This window comes from Falco biarmicus, chromosome 2, assembly GCF_023638135.1.
Source record: "Falco biarmicus isolate bFalBia1 chromosome 2, bFalBia1.pri, whole genome shotgun sequence".
NCBI classification, from domain to species: domain Eukaryota; kingdom Metazoa; phylum Chordata; class Aves; order Falconiformes; family Falconidae; genus Falco; species Falco biarmicus.
Genome location: NC_079289.1, coordinates 110877769 through 110898558, shown reverse-complemented (window position 1 = coordinate 110898558; position 20790 = coordinate 110877769). Strand labels below are relative to the sequence as shown.

General features: G+C 37.2%; 1 protein-coding gene across 2 annotated transcripts in view; it reads left to right on the top strand.

Moving 5' to 3' along the window:
• Positions 1-20790, top strand: part of GBE1 (1,4-alpha-glucan branching enzyme 1) — a 167245-nt gene that overhangs the window by 53987 nt on the left and 92468 nt on the right. For both annotated transcript variants that reach the window (XM_056327314.1, XM_056327315.1), the window contains exons 4-7: positions 14110-14235; positions 16210-16345; positions 18751-18841; positions 19999-20208. In XM_056327314.1, coding sequence (XP_056183289.1) covers positions 14110-14235; positions 16210-16345; positions 18751-18841; positions 19999-20208 — 563 coding nt within the window. The remainder of the gene's footprint in view (positions 1-14109; positions 14236-16209; positions 16346-18750; positions 18842-19998; positions 20209-20790) is intronic.

The following is a 20790-nucleotide window of genomic DNA, read 5'->3' as shown; positions in this document are numbered from 1 at the left end:
CTGGCTCTGAGTTCAGGTCTCATGTGCTTCAAGTAGTCTGCAGTCAAAACGTGAAGGCGTTTTTTAATGAGAGTGTGAAAATCCAGGAAGCTTTTTAATAATGGAAAACAGGTGGGTGATTAGGATGGTAGGTATAGAAATATTAAAGTTGCGGTGAGCATTCTGTAGCATAAGATGTAAATAGAATCATAGAATAGCAGGTTGGAAGGGACCACAAGGATCACTTGGTCCAACCTTTCTTGGCAAAACCACAGTGTGGCCCGGCACCCTGTCCAGCTGAATCTTGAAAGTGTCCTCTGCTGGGCAGTCCACCTCTTCCCTGGGACATGATTCCTGTGGCTGATTGTTCTTTCTCATTGTGAAATCAGTTATGTGCAGTCAGACAGCCTTTACAGAGGGAGTTCTAGGTAACCCTAGCAGAGATACGAAACCTGATTTCAACAGGAAGCTTCTTGAGGAAGTATTCAGTGTTTTCTAACGTATACAAATATAAACACTTCTAATGTTTCTTCTTTTCACCTTAGCTGGCAGCGGGGGGTGGGGGGGAGGGCCAGGGAAGCAGGGAATATCATTGATCATAGTTTAAGTTCCATGTCACATAAATTTCATGTCTTAAATGGTGCGTAGGATGGAAAAACATAAAAATCATCAGGTCTGCAAAGTTGAACAGTGAATGAAACAAGTGTTCTGCAGCATCGTGGTATGTAACCTATGTGCAAGAAGGAGCAGATGTGGCATTCCTGGTATTTCTGGTATTTTAAACTGTAGAGAACAGGACTTACGTCATCTAATATGTACATTTCTTGGCATCAGTGCTGCTGAATGGAAAGTAAAGCATTAGTTAAATCTGTGGCAATACCCTTCATGTTTCATTGCTTGATTGTGAGCCATGACCCTTAAGCAAGTTATTGTAGACCTCTCTGGGTTACAGATTAGGTTTACTGGCAGGAAGAGTTGTTATCTCATTGGGAGGTAAATGGTCTCCTGACTTGGCCTGTTTGGGTTTGGTAAACAATGTGCAACTTATGGGCTCATAGGACAGTGGTAGCAGCAATGAAGCATTGTAATGCAGTGGACTGTTGCTCTTTGGAGCCTTTTTTTCCGACCAAGCTCAGCACTTCAGAATTTTCTTGTTGAGTTATTTTGGCAGGCTTAGTTCTCCTGTGACTTGAAGACTGCACAATTCTTTGGTAGGAAGTTTTGCTATTTAAAAAGACTTGCCTTTTAGTCTATCCATACAGAACACTTAACTGTTTCAATTGATATTAGCTGCGTGTTAAAGCAAAATGTGAAGGTTTTTTGGAGGAAAAGAGATTTTAAAGAGAAGGGGGGTGTTGAAGTGGAATCTGAAACCTGGGAGTCTATATTAAGTATATATAAACATGCCTGTTTTTTTAGGAGAATTGTTTTTGTTTTGAAGATAGGGCCGCTAATTAGGTAAAGCTTCTCAGACTCTCTTCAGCATGACTTACTGGTACATACTTCCCCAGCTGTATTTGTTAAGAGAAGATTATGGGTCAAGGAGAAAATGGAAGGTAAACTTTGGTATTCTAATGGACTTACTTCACATCTTGGATGCCCAAGTCTTGTCAGATGGAATCTGTACTGGCAATACAGCCAGCACCAGAGTTGCATGAGTACTCTTCTGAGACATTATGATAAAGTATGTATGGTATGCCACTTCGGAATATCAGAAAGTAGTTGAATTAATGCACTTAATGTGTGGAGAGGATCAGGTGAGCTCATCCATGGCAGAAGACCTCAGAACAGAGGGAACAGATCACAATACTCTGCATCTTTTACTGTAACAATAATAATACTGATATTGTTATTATTACTATTATTATTATTGACTATTACTATTTTTATTATTATTATTATCCATCAAAGAGAGAGTGACCTAAGGTGTTCGGGACTTGAGCTGTCAGAGATGACAGCAATGGGAGGGAGAGGACAGTGGAAGGACCATTTGGGGCTGTAGGCTACCCCAGTTGTAAGACACCTCGGGGGTATGTAGCAGGAAGTGGAGGTGTTGAACATAACCTGCCCCATCCCCAACAGAAGTTTCACTGTCACTTTGAACCAGCCGTGAATGGGAGCATCAAAAAGCAAGCATGCTGTGCCACAGCCACCCAACCGCAAGGTGCATTATGCAGCAGTTGTCCTTTATACAAATGCTTTACTGTTGAGGATAAGTAATACTTAATGCTTGGGTGCCCCTATTACATACTTCAGCAGCTTCTTTTCTACTTGACATGGCTTGAAACAACTCTAATAAGTTACACTTATTGTGTGTAATGTGCTTTATTATGGCTGCTTTTCAAACCATGCTTTCATACCCCGAGCCTCTCAGTTATACAATACATATACGAATGCTTTTATATTATGCATACAAATTTTTATAGTCTTTGACCTACATCACTGTTGTTATAGTAACTTGATTCTGGATAAGTCCCAGTGAGGAAAAAAATATTTCTTGAACTTTCTATTTGAGGTTCCACTTACTTGATTTTGAAAACCTTTTTCAAAATCTGGAATCTAGACTGAAAGAAAAGTTTGAATGCTGTCCTGCAGCATAGATACATGTGGTGTTTTTTGGAGGGTTTTTTTGTTGGTTTTTTTAATAAACTGGCTGTTCCTCAATACCTAATAATGCCATCTTTGTGTAGCTAACAGTTATAAAGCCTATCGTTTCATCTTATAGAAATCCGTGTATTTTTAGGATAGTACAAGATGATTAAGTGAAGTACTCTGTCTACACTTGTGCCTGTTGAAATCTATTGGGAATGTTTCCATGTGATACTGCTTTTACTTTTAAGAACTCTCCTATGTTTTCTTGGATTTTAAGAGTTTGGTTTTCCTATGGTATTTTTATCTCTTATCTGCATAGATATTTTTATAATACTAGGCTACTGTCTCCATCTTTTGATTTTTTTTTTTTTATATTCAAATAGAGGATATAGTATTTTCTGTATCATTTGTTAGTATTTACTAATTTATCTTAGTTTTCTAAGAAAAGCATGGCAATAAAAAAGCAAAAGCTTTCTTTTAAAATCTGATCTAGTAAACTAGTTAAACATGTTATTTGATTCTTCACTGCAATTGAAATACTTAATTCAAAAGTGGAGCTATATCTCCCTCTTTTGGAAAATCAAGGCATGACTTCATGACTTGGCTTTGAAGATAGACTTTTGCTTCTTTCAAATCGATTATTTTTAGTTTTAAAAAAAATTATTTACTTTCCCCAGGGGAGAAGGGAAGGGGAAAGAAGGGGGAATTGTGAACAAATATTTAATATCCCTAATAAGTTTAGAGTCTAGTAGCTGATGTGATGATATATTTACAGAAAAATAATCTGTACAGCAAATAGATCCCGCTTCCAATGGCTTCTGAACCATGTAGACTCCTCTGCAGAACTTAATTAAACATGTAAACCACCTGAGAAGTATTACTATGTGTCTGATAGCTAAGGAGGTTTTTGGGGTTTTTTTCAATATTTCATTTAAATACTTGTCCTTTCAGTAGATTTCTTTGCCAGAAAATTGCTTGGAAGTAAAAAAAACCAACAAACCAACCAGACAGCTTTGTCTCCACTGGCTTAATTTTGACAGTAATCTGAAATTGATAAGGAAAAAAACATTGGAGAAAGGGATACTTGTAGTAAAGTGACTAGAGTGTTTGCTTACTTTTTCTTTCTAGTGTGACTGTTTTGCAAGGTAGGAAGAACAGCCTGGCAGAAGCAATGTGCTGTCCGTTCTTTCCAAAACTTCTTTTCAAGGTTTATATTCAATTTGCATGTTAGGAAATAATTTCGTTGACTGCAAGCACCTTGACATATACACTTGATTTTGTGTTTATTTGGAGCAGCAGGAATAGAGTATGGTAAAGTTTTTCAGCAGAAGGTGAGTTCTGGGAAGATAGCCCACTGCCCATGCCTCCTCCCCCACCGGTTGGGGAGCAGGGTCCGTTTGGGAAGGGACTCCTGGATAGGGGAAGCTGAAGTGTTGAACAGCTTCTGATCCCTTTTCCTCCTTGCTGCCTCTCCTGAGCCTTGTTAGGCAGGGCTGTGCAGCAGCAAGTAGAGTAAGGCACTAGTGCAGCCGCTGTGTTCACTTCTTCATTCCTTGCCTATTTCTGACACTATTAAAGAGGCAAATGTTCTATCTGGTCTCTACAATCTGTTGGGTTGAATGAGGTGATTCCAGAATAAAGCTCTTAACAGTCCTGTTCTATCCCAAATTTTTGTCAGAATTTTGTATTTTTATCTAAATCTTTTTTAAAGCAAACTGTGTCATGCAAGGAACTGGGTTCTGCAGCAGTTTGCATTACCTTACTGGGAAGTGTTCTGCTGTATTAAAAAACATGTATCGTTATTTATCATGCCATGTATTAAAAAACAGGCATGCAAGAACATTGCCTCTAGACTCCAGTGCTTCTCTCACAAACCAGTATGACCTGTAGAAAGAGAATGGTAATACTTGCCCTGGGGTTTCCTCTTTGTGCGTGCAGAAGGCAGGGATGGCGATGTGATTTTACTTATTTACGTAAATGAGCTCAATTTACATAATCTGCTAGCAAAAGATCATCAGAGCTGTCTATCCTGTCTTGGGTGCTAAATTTAGGATTGGATATGCTTCGTGGAAGAAAGGTACACAGCTAACGTGTACAGGGAAAGGTATTTTCAGCTGATAGTAAAGCTTCACCTCTGTTTCTGTAGCAGCTTGAAGGGGCTGAGAAAAAAATGAACAATTAAAAAAAAAAGGAAATATGATCTTGTAGCAGGATATTATCAGTGACTTGAATGAAGGAACTGTCTTTGAAACTGAACTGCATTTATGGACTAAAATCTAAGACCAGGTTTTCTTAAAGCAGCAGTGTCCTAGGTATGTAGTTTTGGAGAGAATAATTCTAATTGGTTCAGATTCTTTTGTATTCCTGTAAATTTGTAGTGCTTTCTCTTGGTTACTGTATTTTTGCAAAAGTAAAAAAGTAAACTTTTCTTTGTCTACAGTGTATATTATACTAAAAAATATCTTAGTGTACAAGCAGTTGTTTTCCTTCTTCATATACTCCTAGAACAGCTTGAGGGGTGGAAATACCTGGATGTTTCGTTTCTAATAAATTTCATATCATGGAAAAACCTGTTTATGTTATTGCAGCATCTGACATAAACTTCCTAGAGAATCTTGAAGACATAATTGTGTCATGCTTTTAGGTTTTGGTTTGAACTTTCAAATCAGGTGCATGTTATTGAGATGAGGTGCTGTTTCCACCTGTGTTCTTGCAGCTTTTACATTGGAATAATCTTGTCAGAAATTTATAAATAACAAGCTAATGAAATGCTGTAAATTGTAAAATATTGGAATATTGGCTTATTGCCCTTGTAGAAATAAGACACTGATTTTTCTATATTTCTCTTAAACCTGGTTCACTCTCAATATATTAGCTATTGTTGGTTTGATGGCCAATTTAATTTCATTATTGTATTAAAAGCCGCATATACCAACAATCATTCTGAGTGCTTTCAAGCTATTAAAGTAATGAAATAATAATACAATGTTTCAGAGCCTTTTATTGGCTTGCATATATTAATCAGTTATCTAGTTGTCACCACTTCATCTTCTTCTCTGCAACAAGTATAAATGGCAAACCGCTGTATAACAAATTTCCCGAACTGCAAAAGTATCAGTGTTAATTCTTTATTCTTTTTATAAAAAATGTTCAGCAGATTCTAGTATTAAATGAAAATAAATATTTGAAAAATAAGGAGTTATCAAGACAGCATGGCTTATTTTTATTTCTGATGTTTGATCCTGTGTCATCATCAGTGAAAACAGAAGCAGACAACGGGGACGCATCATAGTTAAATGCAATGCTCTCACATGGAATTGGTCTGCCTTAGATGCGGGAACTGAAAGCTAAAGGAGTGGACGTTTAGCAGAGAAATTGTCTGATCCCCTATGTAACTGTCACTTGAGTTATTCTCCCACACTGTTCTGAAGAACTGTGTATGTGTACACTGGAAGACAAGGTAGCCAAATGAAGCTGATGTGAAGAGAATATGAAGGTAGGCAAACACGAAAAGAAAGAAAGAAAGGGGATATTCATAAAAATGGATTTTAAAGGTGGTGTTTTGTGGCCTGTGACTGCACAGTTTCATCTGTCATATCAATAGCACAACCATATTAAGTGCCATTTTATACATGGGTTTACATTTTATCTAAATTTGCATTTCTGGCTAAACTGTTGAAGTTGTTAGACTTACAAAGCTTTCAGACTTTTTATTGTTACAGATAATTTAAGAAAAAAAAAGTTTGGCTTCTGTTCATAAAAAGTCAACAAATTTCACCGAGTCACAGCGAGTTGGAAGTTGCCTGAACATCAGTGCTGAGTTTTCCTGTAAATTCCCTGAGACATCCAGAGTGGGTTGGCAGATGTGCTGTAGGTGATATGAAAGACTCATGCTATTTTGGCAAGGCAGAACAGTGGGATATGCGAGTCTCAAAAATTTTCAATGTCTCTGAAAATCAAGGGCCCTGAATCTTACTTGTCCTGCATTGGAAGCACCATTAAATTAGATGAAACCTATTTTAGCTTCTGAATTGTTCCGGTGTGTTATTGCTTTTTCTATATGTCTCCAGACTGCCCTCAGAGTGATGGTTTCTCCTTAACTGCTTTTGAGAGTTTTAAACATCATCAAAATGGACCCGTAAACAACTGTACTTAATTTTGTCCTATGTCTTATTCCCCATTTCATAATTTGCCTATAATCTAGTGGGACAGACGTGGAGCACATTGTCATTGTGAGATTTTGGTCCTGCTTTGTGTTCCAGCAATCCAGCATCTTGCAAATTGAAATGCACCTTTGCACACGAGTTTTTACATAGCTTAAAAGCCAGCCATTGTTGGCTATATGTTTGCTTTTATTGCAGCCATACGTTGCAGTTTTTTCTAGTGATTTTTATTCAGATCTGAATAAAATACTTCAAAATTAATCACTTCAGCAGCATTGATGCCTTAAACCTCAGGTTACCAGAGCATGTTCTCCCTACCTTGGGTGTACTCATCTGTGAAATCCGCTGCGCTAATTACAGCAGTTTTGGATGCTAAACTTTTGAGTGAGCTTAACATAAATAGGCAGAAGTGTTGAAAATACACTCAAAGTCCCTGTAATGGAAATGCAAACAAACCCACATATTTTTAACCTTTACATACAAAGGATGAGAAGCTTAGGTTAAGCTCTTTTGTTGTTTTATGATTGTGCTTATATTAATTGTGTATCTGTGCCCTGTCCATTTTTAGACCAAACTGATGTTTTAATGTCAAATTATGAAGGATGTTTTCACTCTGTCTTTCTGACACTTATTTATGTGAGGGCATTTATTTACATGTATTTACACTGATATTTTGACTGGAAGCCAGAATCATGTGACATTCAAAAGTTATCAAGGATTTTGAGTTTTTATATATTATTGTGTGAATGTTTTTACTGCTAGAGGAGGGGAAAAAACTCCCAAACTGTGCAGATGAGCTATATCTAGTGTTAATATAGGCAATTTCTGCATGACTAACTTCAAATTTTCCAAAGTCTTGTTAGAAATTTCCAATGGGTAAGCCAACTTGGAGACTTTGGGGAAGCAGGGAAAAAAGACTTTAGTACAGAGTTCTAAACAGATTAGCTGTTGCAAGGGTCTTCCCCCTCTTCACAATGACAACAACAAAATTGTTGCCTGTGTATTAAGCAGTTTGATAATCAAATAGTCCTCTTCTTACGTTTCAGACAAGGAGATGTTTAATGAAGATGGTGTAAGTTCTCTTCATCTGTTTTCTGTCCTAAATTTGGGCAGTGTAAATGTAACTCTTGATATGTAGATTTCTTCTTAACTTAGTTTTGACTATTTTAACAGCTTAAACACACAGACTGAAGAGAGTATATTATTTTGCCTAGGAAACTTGAATATCCTTTTTCCCTCTGCACTTGTCCTCTTGTTGGAGTGTTTTCTATAGTGACCAACATTTCTTCTCTTCCCTGACAATTTTACATAGCTCATATTCGTAAGCATTTAAAAGGTGACTAAAATCTGAAGAAAGCCAAGGATAAGCCATAATGCAGGTAGATAACTGGATTATTTATTGTATGTGTCAGCTAGGTTTAACAGTGATTTTTTTTTTTCTAGCAACTGTATCTGTATTCTCTATAATGTTCTTAAAAGCCAGCAAGATGTATGCTCTGTTACATATTTTTAGAAGCCAGAAAAAGTGAAAAAAATACAGTGACTGTTTACCTGGATTTTCTTTAACTAAAGCTTAAATAAGTGGAAAACAAACAGGTTAGTTGTAATTAGAGGTTAAACTTTTTCCAGTTTCCTTGGTCCACTTAACAAATGCATTTCATTCTGTACTAGTGTGCATTTTTAAAGCTTTATTTAATAGGAGCTGTAGTGTTTGTATCAAATGGTATAATGTGCCTCCTCATATACCTTAAGGAAACAGCAGGGGTACACCTCTTAAAAATGAAGTAAGTAAATCCCAAGGCCAGTTGAGGAAGCTGGTTTAATGAACATCATAATTTTATATATGTTCTTTAGAGAAGATTGTTGAGCTAATTAGAAAATGTAAACTCATCTATAACATGTTGATGAACTAAGTGGTAGCTAGCTTAGGCTATGCATCATAAGTTTTAAGAATTAGTTTGAGATGAGTACAATAAGCAAATTTGGAGCAAAAGTACAGTATCTGCTAAATAGACTCATAGGCACTTTGCCAAAAGGTCTCTGTAATGAATATTTTCAGTATTCTTTATACATATATATAATCTGTAGCAGAAGGTTCAGATTTTACATGGCAGCTACCTTTTATATCTGAATGGACCACAAGTAGTAGTGTGGGGTGAGTGAAGCAAGATTTTTTTATCTGTCTTTAAGTTTTAAGTGTGTGTTTTATATTTACCTGTTTTATGACAACCTTTTTTTTTTTTTTTTTTGGAGTTAAAACTGGCTACTCACAGCTTGCATGGGTGTACTCTGTGGGGTAAGACACTGGCTGGACGGCTCAGCCCAAAGGGTGGTGGCGAATGGAGTTACATCCAGCTGGTGGCCGGTCACAAGTGGTGTCCCCAGGGCTCAGTGCTGGGGCCAGTTCTGCTTAATATCTTTGTCAGTGATTTGGACAAGGGGATTGGGTGCACCCTCAGTAAGTCTGTAGATGACATCAACTTTGGCGGTGGAGTGTTGATCTGCTGGAGGGCAGGAGGCTCTGCAGAGGGATCTGGACAGGCTGGACTGATGGGCTGAGGCCAACTGTATGAGGTTCAACAAGACTCAGTGCCGGGTCCTGCCCTTGGGTCACAACCACCCCACCAGCGCTGCAGGCTGGGGCAGAGCAGCTGGGAAGCTGCCTGGTGGGAAAGGACCTGGGAGTGTGGCTGGTGGCCAGCTGAACACGAGCCAGCAGTGTGCCCAGGTAGCCAAGGAGGCCAACAGCATCCTGGCATGTACCCAAAATAGTGTGGCCAGCAGGACAAGGGCAGTGATCGTCCCCCTATAGTTGGCACTGGTGAGGCTGCACCTCAAACACTGTGTTTGGTTTTGGGCCCCTCACTACAAGCGAGATGTAGAGGTGCTGGAGCGTGTCCAGAGAAGGGCAGTGAAGCTGGAGAAGGGTCTGGAGCACAAGTCTCATGAGAAGCGGCTGGGGGAACTGGGGTTGTTTAGCCTGGAGAAAAGGAGGCTCAAGGGGAACCTTGTCACTCTGAAGCTGCCTGAAAGGAGCCAGGTGGGGGTAGGTCTCTTCTCCTGGATAACAAATGATTGTACAAAAGGAAGCATCTTCAAGTTGTGTCAGGGGAGGTTTAGATTGGATATTAGGAAAAGATTCTTCACTGAAAAGGTGGTCAGGTGAAGCTGCCCAGGGAGATGATGGAATCACCATCCCTGGAAGCATTTAAAAAATGTGTAAATGTGGTGTTTAAGGAGGTGGTTTAGTGATTGACTTGGGTTATCAGTTATCCTGGGTTAACACTTGGGCTTGATGATCTTAAAGGTCTTTTCCAACCTAAATTATTTTGATTAATTATTTCAAGAAACGCCAAAGCAAATATGCAAGTGAAGGTTCTTGGATTGTTTCCATTAGAGTTATTTTTATCAGTCTTGGGCTGAATTGCTATTAATTTTAGTGTACCATTCAACTTTTGCAGTTGTTATTTTTTTTGTCATGCCACAGCTAAGCCTGATGGTGTGGGAGTTGTGTCTCAAGAAACTTTAGAAAGTATTATCTGAAGTCTTTCTACTTTAACCTATTAATCAACTTTCTACAGTATCAGGAGAGAGGATTAAGAAGTTGATTGAGTATAGAGCTTTGTAATTAAGGAAAGGAAAGATGCAGTAAATGGGATTCACATAAAATTAAAAAAAGGGTTGAGCAAGCATAGGAAAGAAGCAGTAAAAGTGTTGGGGATTGCTTGATAGAGGTCTAAGGAAACTATGTTGATTATGGTCTCATAAACCAGAGAAGATTCAGCTTTACCAGCTTCAGAGTTGTGACAATTCCTGTTCTGGGTTAGCTGTGTTCCCCTTGACTGTGTTTTCTCTGTACACAACTCATGATGTTAAAAAATGACAGCCGCCCCTGAGCAAAATTTGAGGTTTCTGCCTTTATGGTGAGGTTCATCCAGATACAACCATGACTGGATATATTTACTACATATTCTTTAAGAAGGCCTACACTGTGAAAAAAGCCTGATGTGAAAATTTTCTGAATACTTGTTTAGAATAAGTATTCCCCCCCGCTGTTTTAGAGATTTTTCTGACGTTTGCGTGGTTGAGTTATATGACTTCTGTTGTTGGATAAATGTATCCTTTTCTTTAGAACTTTGGACATTTCTTACGTTTTTGCATAACAAAACTGAAGTTTTAAAGTTCTGAAATAGAGATGAAACACAAAAATTCAGATTGTGAACCTTACAATAGAGCAGGCTCGTAAGTCTGTTAGGACCGTTAAGTGTGTAAACTCAACCCTTGTGGAATGTGGTACATTAGCACCACCTGTTTATGGCTCTACATTGTTACTATCACAATATATGACAAATACACTGAAGCCTCTGCTTCTAGGAAGTTTGTTGTAGCTATTAAAATTCTGGCTGTGGAAGTTGGTAGGAACTTGTACAAGTTACTATGACTCTCTCAGTTCCTGAAAAGTCTAACCATTAAACTTGATCTGACAGATGCTTTGAATAAAAGGTAAACTAGTACTAAAACAAAATGACTTCTGCAAAACTGGTAAATCAAGTACACTGAGGTGTCAGAAATGAGGGAAAATATGGTCAGTTTGAGTTGTGTGACTACAGAACAACAAAAGTTCTCACATGATGTCAGAAGGGTGGGATGCAGAGATACGGTTAATTAACATGTGCAGCATAACTGTAGAAGTGTGGGTTAAAGGGAAATAAGGGGTTGCTCATTTCCGTGTGTTTCTGTTCTCTGTTTTTCTTAAGTGTTTTTCATTGCTTAAAGGACTATATTAAAGAGTATGTATGACTGGTTTTAGTATCTCATAATAAATAAACTTTTTCCCCCTCCAGTATCACTTTTGTATTAAACTAGTACTGCATCTAATGTTCTGAATTTACATTAATTATTCCATATTTCTTAAAGTGTGCCCACCCCTCATAAATCTGTCTATTATAAATTACATTAGAATGTTAGAGAAAAAGTAACATGATAACATGATAACTCATGATAACATGAGTAGCTAGGTATGGTTATTATATGCAGTAATTATCTTATTTCTGTGATGGGTAAATTGGGACAAATTAAGAAAATGAGGAATAGCACCATCAGAAGTGTGATATCAGAAAGTGGAGATAATTCTTATTATTTTAAGAGTAACTTGCAAATTTTCAGTGCAGTCAGCTAGGAGGATCTTCACAGTGTTGATATAATTTGCAGAAATACCCTTTTGGCGAGCTTTTCTAGCATAGTTAACAGAAGAAATTTTTGATGCACCTGTACAGTGTTTTCACTAACCTCTTCTTGTCTTTTGCTGTTTAGGTGGTTAGTCTCAATTACTACTTCTTATAAAACCTGTTCCAAGTTGTCAGTTATAGTAATATACACTGAGACACAGCAATCATACCTCCTTGCTTTATCAACTTCCATTAACCTACTGTGTATACATATTTTCATTTGATTTTCTCCTGTGGTTGGGTTAAGGATACAGATAACCTATCAAAATGAGACACTTGCCACAGGTGAAAAGGCAATTCTTCGATAGTTTTCTTCCAGGCTGCTTGTTAGGAATTGAGAACAAAGAGAAGTCACGTTTTAGATAAAAAAGTAACGTGGGGGGGGGGGGGGGGGGAAGCTCAGCTCACCCCCCACCCCCCTTTCCATCTGAGGCTTCTTATGATGTTCATAGCTCTCTCCCTACAAAAAAAAGGAGTCTGCCCAAACCAACAACCAAACCAGAAAAAAGCAACCTTCAACTTCGTAACAAAATTGGAATGCTGAATTTCAGGACTTCACTTGCTTGTACATTTCTGGGTTTCAAATTGGCAAACCTCCTGTGTTACCATTTTGATGGCAGCCAGAATACCAAGCAAAACCAGAGTGCTGCTGTTCCTTCTGCACAGAGGAAAGGGGGAGGTGTGGTGGGAGAGATGAAGCAGGGTTCTTTCTGCATCTCAAGAGGAAAGGCCTGACAGCAGTTGGCTTCAGTCGGGTACAGCTTCGATGAGACAGAGTAAGAGGGGGAATACTGACAGTGAGCAAGTCACCTGCAAAAGCTGGGCAACCTGTGTTACTGTGGCATCATACGGTGCCTTGGCAGATTTTTTCTCATGGCATGCTGTGTGGAGCAGATCCTGTTCTTGGAGAGGAGCTCTCCCTTTTGGTCATTCCAGCTAGTATATAATTTCCATACAGGAAAACAACTCTTCTCCTGAGCGTGTTCCCATGAGAATTTCTTGCTGTACTTTTAGGCAAAGGCAAGGCCATGCAGGTGGCGTAGTTGCCGGTACCAAGGGGCAGGTGCCTCCAGGCCCCTGTGTTCCACTGGGGTGGCTGAGGTTGTCCTGCAGCCAAGGGACATGTGCAGCACAGCATGGACCCGTTGTCCCTAGCTCCTAAATGTGCAACGCTTTCTTAGTCAGCAACGCGGCCTTCCACCCCTTCATTCTCATACCCTTTCCCAAGGGTATTTTATAAGGTACAGATTACATTAATTACTCAATAAAGCAGAGATGACCTGTTCAAATTTTCCAACTCCTCAGACAGATTGTCTTCTGCAAAGTCCCAGGACAATGTTATCCTAGTAATTATTTGAATTTTGCTTTTGTTGTGTAAAATTATGGAACTCCTAGGTTTGTTGTGTTTGGTCACTTTTTCTGGTGAAGTTTTATGAGCTTTTTGAAGGAATTGATAATAATTGTCATTTTTCATCTCTCATTATAAAATAGAGAAGGTAAACCATTTGGTAATATTTTGTTTTGCCATTAGAATGGTGGAGTCATCCAGAGAAACTGAAAGGCAGCAAAAGAAAACCAGCCATTTAAATTATACTCTTTTTCCCTCTTCTTGACCTGAAAGCTGTCCTGTGCTTCTTGTGTTAACCTATATGATATTGGTCAAGACTCACAGAGCATAGAAAAGAGGAAGGAATCAAGATATTAAAATTGGCTTACTAGATTGTTTGCCAAGTAAACAAATCTCAGTACTCATCTTGATGGCATTACACTGTATGTCTATTTAAATTTATAGGAACATGGCAGGGAAATAGCAATGACAGTGGAAATTAGGGAACCTAACACTAATCCATTTTGTAGGGCTCTGTCTCCCATAACTTATGTGAAGCTTATATATATATATCTCCTCACCTTTCAGCTCCCGCTCGTGAACATCAGTCCTGTGTCTGACATGCTTGGTTTGCTATTCTTTTGTAAATCATCTCTGTGAACAGGGTCATTCTTCCTTGTCTTGACATGCATTGTATATTTGTATGTTCTTGAAATTAAATTTCTGTGTAGTGTACTGTTTCATTCTCTGCTATGGTTTACATAGGAGCTGTTATATGAATTATATGTGACTGCATGCATATGTTGCGTTTTTTTTATAGGTGGTGATCCGTGCTCAAAATGGCGAACTCCTCTATCGTATTTCACCTTGGGCAAGATATGTAGTCCGTGATGAAGACAAAGTGAATTACGATTGGGTACACTGGAATCCACCAGAGTCATATATAGTAAGGTTTAAATATTACTTTCAAAAGGTGCATAAACCCATGTATTGTGTCATCTTTGTATAACTGCTTGGGGAGGGGAGGAAAAAAAAAGGAAAAATTGTTCTGCACAAAGAGGGTAGTGAGCTACTTAAAGTAGCTACCTGAGAAGTGAAGGGGATTTATTCATGGGTCTGACAGAAAAAAGTGACTTCAGTGACGGATGTTCTTGAGCTACTTCTTCAGTCTCTCATAGACTATATAAATAGTAGTTGCCCATTAAAGTGGTATTTTAAATTTGGCTTCCCACGTGCTAGACAAGCTCAATAACTATTCCAGGACTGGGCAGCCCTTCCTGGTATAGAAGAGAACAGGGAGTTATCAGAACTGGGTTTAAGAGTTACCTGCACAAAGTTCAGTACTCCACAAAAAAGTCAATGCCATATGAAGTCAGAAGAAGCTTTCCAAAGTAAGGTGCTCGCACTCCAGTCAAATCCTAGTTTCTTCATGTCAGGAAAATCCATTTATCAATTTTTAAAGCCCTGTTCTTGTTCACTGCAATAAGGGGGACAAATCTTTACAGGATATATGAAAAATATCCTGGGAGAATGTTCCAAAACTTCAGACTGAGTGATATTTCATATGATATACTTTCTGGAGCTTTCCCTAAAAAAAAGATACACAGGATTCTGTATTAGAGGTACTGCAGTCTCTGGGTCGAGTTAAATTGTAGTGCCCACCTCAAATTATGAAGTATCTGCTTGACAGAGAAAGGGTAACTCACCTGGAAAGTCTCATTTAAAAAAAAAAAGGAAAAACCAAACAACCAACCAAAACCATAATCCACTAACTTTATTATTTATATGTATAGTTTGTATGAATTTAGAGACCTGCTCTCTACCGATGATGCTGTGTGACACCTAGATCCTCTACAAGAAGAGGAATGGGGAGGTAATTGGAAACACAGTCATTTGTATGACCTAGAGTGGAAAGGAAGCGAGAACATTTAGGGTGTGGATAAGGCCTTACTGCGTTAAGGCAGAAAAAAGATATTTAAGTTCTTTCATGAATAGAGAGTTGCCCAGTGGAGGTAAAATACAGGGGACAAATGTCAATCTGAACTTCTTATTCTTCACATTGTCCCTTTAATTTCTGTTCGTGTACATGTACGTTTTTTACTGGGTTTGTTCTAACTTTTCAAAATTTCACTTGAATATTAAACAAACAAATAAAATATAAAACTAACTTTTTTTTAATTGGGAGAGGGAGGAAAAGAGAAAACTTCTGGGGAAAAAACCAGGTTTTAATCAGTAGTTTTCCTAAGTTTCTTCAGACAAGGCTTTTATTTTAACAAATGAAATCCAATCAAGTGTAAACTGTTCTTCAAGTTTAAGGACGAGGTTTTGTGAGGAACTTCGGTTGCCTCTGTATTCTTTAAATATTTTCACCGATCAAGAAATACTGTGTACTCACCTACAGATGGGATTTTATGTTAGTTTATTTTTTTAATCCTACATAATTGGAATATAGATGATTCTGTGCTGTGGAACTGTGTTCTTTAGGACTAAAAATATTCATAAATTTTAGTTTAGAGAAGGCAGAACAGCTTCAAATACCTGCACAAAGCAGGTATGCTTAAAAAAAAACCCACATGTTTTTCTATTGTCATCTTTTATTTTCAAATAAACTTCATAGCATTTCAGAAGAACTTTATAGTACAATGACTGCTCTGAGTTTGTACACTTAAATGTAATTTAAAAAGGCTATAAGAAAAGTGTTGAATCATGGATGTCCGGTTTCTTGTTCATGAAGAATGTTAATTTGAAATGGACACTTGTTCTAACAGTTTAGAAGGCTTAATTATCTCTAAAACATTTGTGCTCTTAGAGGAAGAACAAAACAAAACTACTCTTAAATTGTTTTTTGCCCTGTGCAGATTACTAGGTTGTGATGACGCTTCCAAGCTGTTCCTAATGACAACTTTTTTTTTCCTTATAGCATAAGCATCCTTCCCCCAAGAGATTAAAAAGCCTAAGAATCTATGAATCTCATGTGGGGATTGCTTCCCCAGAAGGGAAAGTAGCTTCTTACAAAAACTTCACATACAATGTACTACCTAGAATAAAGGATCTTGGTAAGTAATAACAGAGATACTTGCAGAGATAAAAATTTTATGGGCCCGTGCTCTTATTAGAAAAGAGAATTATCAAGTCTGTACTTTTTCCTGTTTTCCAATTATATGTACTACAAAAATAGAATCGTAGGGCAGCACAAAATTATGAACAAGTGAAATCTACAAAGAAGAAACAAAGACTGAAGTAGGATATGTGCATCAAAATTCATTCCACAGATTTTTTTTTAAGTAAATTGTGATTGCAAAAGCCTAGATAAATGTTATGGGGCAGTTTGCTTTTGGCATGGTTTGCTTTTTAACTTAAAAAAGGACCTGTTTTTGTGAGATTTGTCTTCAGAAAATATTGTGCTCTCAATTGGTTCTACTAATGTAAATTTTGATTCGAAGGAAAGACAAGTATCTGGATAGAAAGGATTGTCCTTTCTGTTTGCCAGAATAAGTATGCTAACTTTTTTGACCCCGAACAGTTGCTATGAAGTATCAGAATATGGAAACTTCAAACGCAGAGTAATGCTCTTTTGGAAAGGAACTGCTACTATATTGGAGGGGGTGTATGAAACAGCTGGCATGATTATCTTGGGCAGCACAGCAAAACTGTTCACCTCAGTTTCTGTTTGTTGGTTATTTTTTTCCTGTGGTGTCTTTGCATTTTTTCTGTAATGGACAATATTAGAACTTGCTGGCCCTTACTGCTTGGTAAATAACTGCTTGTTACACTCCACTGTAAAATAATTGTGACATCCATAGCTGAGACCTCTGAGTTTAGTGGCTGTGCTTGTGTTGTTTGGTTTTAAAATTATTTATCAGAGTGTCTGAAGAGGCCATAGTAGGCTTGTAGGTTTACTTGTTGAGTAAGTGTGTCACAGAATGTGGCTTTTGCTTTGTGGATGAAGTTGAGCTTGCAGGTGAGATGAGAAGAGTTTGCATGCCTGGAGGCCCTGAAGAAAAAGTTAATTAGGATTCCACATTAGGTACCTGTGACTTCCTTTCTGCCAAAGAATTTCAGTTGTTCCAGGAGGTTAATATGTTTAACAGAATTATGAAAGCTTTCTGCTTTACCTACAGATTTTCCCTCGGGGAGGAGAAATGTCATGAAAGGGTTGATATACTACAAAATAAAAGCAATATCAAATTTAGTTGCTGTATACAGAAATTATAATGTTTGTTCTTATTTACAGTAAGCAAGCACTGTGGGAATTAAGCCTTTTTTTTTTTAATGTATATTTAAGGGTCATTAGATTCGATTTTGGAATGTCTTTCTTGTTAGGACAAGCTTAAAGACATCAGTATTTAAGAATGCTAAGATTTTAATAGTTTGTAGGAGTACGTGCATGAAAAATAGCAAAATAGATAGCAAGCAAATCAAATGAGATTTATTTGATGCTATGTTGCTGTTTATATATAAAAAAAGCTGTAAATAAAAATAAGTGCAATGAGCCTATATTATAAAACAGCAATGAAAGACAAATTGCTGGGCTCATGCCAGCTATCTCCTAATAACTCTTCTATAGCTGCAGAATTCAGAAACAAAGCCAAGAACAATAAAAAAGAAACTGGTGTCTTGTCTAAAGAAAATAGTTAAGTGAAGATTTTGCTTAAACAAATAAAGGGAAGTGGCAGGTAGTGGTGAGAGTCTTGACAGACTCAACACAGGTGCAGGTTATCTTTTGCTGATAGTCCTCACTTGCTAGCTATCTGGGGTACTTACTGCTAATAAAGATAGCTTTAGTTAAGATATGTGGCAAGTATTGTGGCTTCACCATTAGTATATTGTTTTGCCTTCAGGTTTCTCTCCCTTAATATTGTACTGAACTATCTTGGGTGATACACGCGTGTCCCTGACCCTGCTGTACTGCCTTTGTTAAACTCAAACCAAAACCACATTACTTCAGTGTTTTCTCTTTTCTGAAAGACTCTTGTAGAGGGGAAATGTAATCATTAAAGTGCGAAAAAGTGTTTTTGAAGTGGTAAAAAAAAAAAGCTTCCATGGGGTATAAGGTATAGTACGTTGTAGCCAGTGACTACCCCCACACCCCCTCACTGCGAGTGTCAGTGAAGTGGAAGTTCAGGACGTGCAGATTGGCATAGTCAGTATTCTGAAGTTAAATTGAAATTATTTTTACCTATCACTTACTGCTTTCTAAATCTGAGAGATCCAGTAAACCTAGTTATATGTAGATCACGTAACAAATTGACCATTCCATTTGTTGTGGAAAATCGTGTAAGTGTAAACTATTAGATAGAATTCTGTATTGAAAGAGACTGGATCTTTAGTTGTTAATCATTAATGTTAGAAGCAGCTAAAATGAGAGAATACTGGAATGGATATATCACAGGTGTTGAAGCCTCTTTTAACTATCCTTAAGGGAATGGGTTGGTTTGTTTAATTTCTTCTATTTTTCTAGGATATAACTGTGTCCAGCTGATGGCTATTATGGAACATGCATACTATGCCAGTTTTGGTTATCAGGTCACAAGCTTCTTTGCAGCATCAAGGTAGGTTTAAGTACTTCAGCATTTTCTCTGTTGTTTTATCTTACTTCTTATCCATTGAAATCAATATCCTTGTATGTGTATGTTTGCCAGTGTTTAATGGGAAGATAAAAGTAATGGCTTAGATATTTGCTGTAGCTTCCTCTTAAATCTGAAATCAATTTGCCATAGTGATCAGCTGTTCTGTGGAATACTTCTTATAGGATACAAACAAAAAGGATATAAGTAACTTCAGCTGTCATAGCATATTCCAGCTAATCTACCTTCAGCAGTCAATGCGTGCATGGGTTTTGTGTTGTGGAATTCTTGGCAGTAACAAACATGATAAACAGAACCGTACGCTACTTGTTCATAATACACTTGATTAAAATCATGGCTCTGTGTTGTGCGGGAACTTTTTCCCCACACTTGTAAATGACTGTACTTTGAGGCCTAGGGTGAAAATAGGTGGAAAATTTATTCAGGTAATTGTTAAGAAAATTATGATAAACCTCAATGTTGTGTGTTTGTGGTGAGTATTTCTGGTTTGTTTGTTTTCTTTTTTTCTTTTTTTAATATCTTATTGCAACTCAAGTGACAACCAGGATCCATTTAGATAGCCAGTTAAAATTTCCTTTCTTATTTGAAAGAAAGGTGTGCCAGATATAGGAGATAAAAATCCTTAGTTATAAACAAGTTGTGAAATAATATAGTACATAAAACAAAATAACTAAGCAGGACAACAGCAGATGGTATATTTTGGGGACTTTCATGAGTGTACATTTACTTTTGTAATCACTATGGATTAGTTCATTTCAGTAATGTAAATATATTGAAGAGGAAGTGTTCAATTTTAAATAAAAGCTTTAAGTTGTATCAGTTATCTTTTATGCTGAATTTGATGTATTAACAGATAAAAAGGGAAGAATAAAACTTTGAAACTTCCCGCAGAACATTGCACGCATACGTCATGTAATTTTTGTATTCAAAAAATTGTTTCAATTGTCAGTTTTTAATCAATACCTACTACATAAGAGGCTGAAAAAATAACCTGTATACAACTGGAAACTAGGTGATGAAGAACTGCTGACTTTGATGTAGTTTTTATGAGTAATGTTTAGTACTGTCAGCTTAAGTTCAGATTGCACCATTCATAACACATTACATTTTCATACCGATAGCCGTTATGGAACTCCAGACGACCTGAAAGAAATGATTGACGTTGCTCACTCAATGGGCATCACTGTCCTGCTGGACGTTGTGCACAGCCATGCATCAAAAAACTCTGAAGACGGTCTCAACAAATTTGATGGTACAGATTCTTGTTTCTTCCATTCTGGTCCTAAAGGAACTCATCAGCTCTGGGACAGCAGGCTCTTTGACTATGCAAAGTAAGTACAAAATGTCGCTTCAGTTGTGTTAGTGGTTATTATTTCTTAGCAGTTCTATTAAAACTACAGTATTCACCAAACTGGAAAAGTCATTTGGGTTGTTCAGCAGTTCCAATATGCTGAGTCAAAATCTTTTACTTTGCTGAACACTTAAAATCTAACACTAAATAAGAGTATTTAGGTTTTGTTATTCTTCCGTCATCTATGGCTACATATATATGTATTATATACCATGTGCGCTGTATGTATTATATAATCATATTATGTAGTTACTTTTTTTTAAATAGATTTCAGTATTTTTATTTATAGATACCTATTGAAATATTCTATAGGTGTATATTTATATACTTGACTATAAAAATAGATTTGTATTTTCATATTATATATTTATAGATTATATATATTTTTATATAGAAAAATAAATAAGAGAGTAAGAAAAGCAGAAGAAAACTTGTAAGCTTTGGAAATGTGTTGTCAAACTGTCAGATTATTGAAATGTAGCAAAAAATTTTTGGAACAAAAAAATGTTCCAAAGAGCTTCCAGAGGCTGATCAATAGAGATAATACATGGGTCATTTGCAG